This window comes from Rhagoletis zephyria, unplaced genomic scaffold, assembly GCF_001687245.7.
Source record: "Rhagoletis zephyria isolate East Lansing unplaced genomic scaffold, Rhagoletis_zephyria_1.1 Rzeph_scaffold_00582, whole genome shotgun sequence".
Taxonomy (NCBI): Eukaryota; Metazoa; Arthropoda; class Insecta; order Diptera; family Tephritidae; genus Rhagoletis; species Rhagoletis zephyria.
Genome location: NW_016157666.1, coordinates 7870 through 11036, shown reverse-complemented (window position 1 = coordinate 11036; position 3167 = coordinate 7870). Strand labels below are relative to the sequence as shown.

General features: G+C 36.8%; 1 protein-coding gene across 1 annotated transcript in view; it reads left to right on the top strand.

Annotated features, from left to right (window-relative positions):
* The first annotated feature begins 495 nt into the window (after positions 1 to 495).
* Positions 496 to 3167, top strand: part of LOC108360514 (calreticulin) — a 10095-nt gene continuing 7423 nt past the window's right edge. The window contains exons 1-2 of the mRNA XM_017612837.1: positions 496 to 753; positions 821 to 925. Of these exons, the coding sequence (XP_017468326.1) occupies positions 651 to 753; positions 821 to 925 (208 nt within the window). The 5' untranslated portion in view covers positions 496 to 650. The remainder of the gene's footprint in view (positions 754 to 820; positions 926 to 3167) is intronic.

The window sequence follows — 3167 nt, the reverse complement described above, 5'->3', positions numbered from 1 at the left end:
ATACATACTGTGTCCATACTTTGAAAATCGGTTCAATAGGTTTCAAAATATAAGCTTTTGGAAATGTTGGAAATTCAAGGTTAGCCCCCCTAGCCTCAAAAAAAAAAGTTTACCATTAAACTCAGCAGAAAGGGGTGCACCACGTCCACGTTTTCTTTTTTCTCTAGCTCAATGGTCCGAATTCTTTAGGTATGCCAAATTTTCTTTCTTAATAATTAATTAATACATCAAAGAAGCTGGCCGTCAAAGTCAAACCAGAAAAGATAGCGGAACGTTGAGGGCGCAATCTTCTTTTCTATCATACTTGTATTTCAAGAGAGTCCGAATAAATCGTAGGCTTATAAAGTCTGTAGTGTGCGGGGGCCTTTAAACAGCAGTTCAATAGCGCATCGGATTGCAAAATCATCGATTAAGTATATTGTATCGTTTCGAAATTCGTGTTTCTAGTTGTAGTGCTTTTATTGGTGGAAATGTGACCAATGCTAGCCGACCATCTGTTTATCGCAAGCTGTAGCTGGCATCTCTGTTTAGCAAAGATAGGAGCTGCAAAAGAAAAAGGATAAATAGATAAGTGTCACATTGCCAGTATTTAACATTTTTGGGTATTTAGTAATTTTTTCCACATAGCGAAGTGCTCAAGTGTTTGGTTAATGGAAATTGGAATGTTCTCGTTTATAAAAATATTGCCTGTTTTATTAATTTCCTTTGGAATAGTAAGAGCTGAAACCTATTTGGAAGAAAATTTTAAAGATGGTAATTTATTTATTGTATAGATATACATTTATGTATGTATGTTAAGAGTTAACAAAATATATTTTAGATAAATGGGAGAACTCTTGGATTTACAGCAAGCATCCAGGGAAGGAGTTCGGCAAGCTCGTAAGAAGTTCAGGCACATTTTATAATGACATAGAGGCCGACAAAGGTAAATATAAATACCGAATTTTGTTCCACCAGTTTAATAAGGATGTACAAAATATATGTTAAGCTCGCTACCAGTGTTGCCAAATTTTGTACTTGCAAAAGCATGGAAGAGCTTTCTGGGCAAGTGAAATTAGAATGTGGTAATATTTCAAGTGAAATCATCGAGGGTTCTCTATGAATTTGTACCACGATTTTGGGATGCTGTGCCCAACCGCGTGAATCGAATCAAAAACCTTTTACACACACTTGTAGACAGCGTTGCCAGGTTGACGTCTTAACGTCATTTGGACGTTTTTTGTATCCTGTTGACGTTTGGACGTTTTTTGTGTAAAAAATGACGTTTTTTAAGTTCCCAGTAATTTTTCTTTGTTACTAAATCTTATAAGTAGAACTGATTTTAAATTATTTTCTTAAAAAATCTTTACAATCTTTGTGTTTTGCTGCAGCTGCTCCCTCCAAAGGTTTTTTTTTGAATTCTTGGACTAAGGATCCCTTGTTCAAAGGCTGGTTGTGTAAACACTTGAGGTTACGAGGCTTGCTGTACTGATGCTATTGCACATTAAAAGCCAAATCAGGTAGAGCCGATCTATTGCAGCAGGTACGCTCGCAAAAGCACCAAAAACTGTGCAGCATAAAACGTCAGAAAAAAGTAGGCGTCTTTTTTAAGACTTCATTGAAAATGTACTGAATGCAAAAAGGACTGAAATATTAGGTCCATTCAATAATTTTTCCAGTAAGTACTTGCAGTGAGAGCGTAAAAGAAAAATTGAGAGTAAAATTGAGAGCAAGAGAAAATTTTCAGAAAAAGTTATTGAACGCAAAACTAGTAAAAACTTGCAACTTAAACCTTTTGACACTTTCTGACGCTTAAATTTTGGCGCGCAATTTTCTTTTTAATTGGGAATAGTTCTCAACGTCATAAAAGTAAAAAATATACAATAGATTAAAATTTGGGTAATTCTCTAGGGTGGGGTAACAACCCCTAAAAAAGGTGCAAAAAGTCGGGAGGGGTACCAAACGACGCGTTTCGGCCCCCCTAATAACAATCCGGAGGGGGGGGGGGGGATATTATTAGCCATTTAAAAGTTATGAACAAAAAACTGTTGTTAAATTTCGTTGTTTTCTATGAGCAATTACCACGTCAAAAATGCACTAAATCACCAGTTTCCACTTTTAAAACACTACTAAAACGTTTCCGGTTATTATTTTATGCAAACCAAATCATTTATTCACTTTTATTTTATATATTTCGTTAATAAAACAGAGTAAACAAACTTTGCGCCTGCTAAAATTATTATAACCTCAAATCGCTGGTATTGCCACTTTATTTCACATTTCATTTGCGCTATTATACTCAGTTTACACTATACACTNACAGTAAACAAACTGCGCCTGCGAAAATTATTATAACCTCAATGCGCTGGTATTGCCACTTTATTTCACATTTCATTTGCGCCATTATACTCAGTTTACACTATACACTTCTTCTTCTTCTTAATCGCGCGATTTTTTATTAAAAACTTTCATTATTTATCGAAGTATTGATTTTTATGGAAAAACGGGGAAAATTTTTAATAAAAAATCGCGCAATTTTTTATTAAAAATTATCATTATTTATCGAAGTATTGACTTTTATGGAAAAAGCGCCGCAGGCACAACAACAGCACTTAACGCCATAAACACCCAAATAACTCGTGGCCTAAATCGAAACCGCCCCTGTGAGGGAACGGTTCTAGTAGCGCTGGACTTGCCAAAGGCGTTCTGCTCTGTAAGCAATTTCTGGTGTGGTGTCACATAAGTGAACACCCTACGAGAGACCCGCGTTACACGGCTCAATTACGGTCTGGATACTGTAGCCGCCTTAACAGCTACCTGTCCAGACTCGACCCTAATATCCCCAATGAGTGCCCGGCATGTGGAGAGTCCCCCCACGACACCAACCACCTCTTTACATGCCAGCTCAATCCGACTCAACAAACACCCCTCTCTCTCTGGTCCGAACCCATCGAAACAGCTCGTTTCCTGGGCCTCCCGTTAGTTGAGCTTGACGAAGATGATTAAACGTAGACCTGAAAAAGGCGGGGCTTAGTAGTGCCGCTACATCAACAACAACAACGGAAAAAATTAAAAAGCCCATATAATTATTATAAGACGTAAATAATATTCGTCTTGAAATAAACGTCCCAAGAGACGAAAAAAATAAAAAAGCCCATATAATTATTATGAGAAGACGTAAATAATAT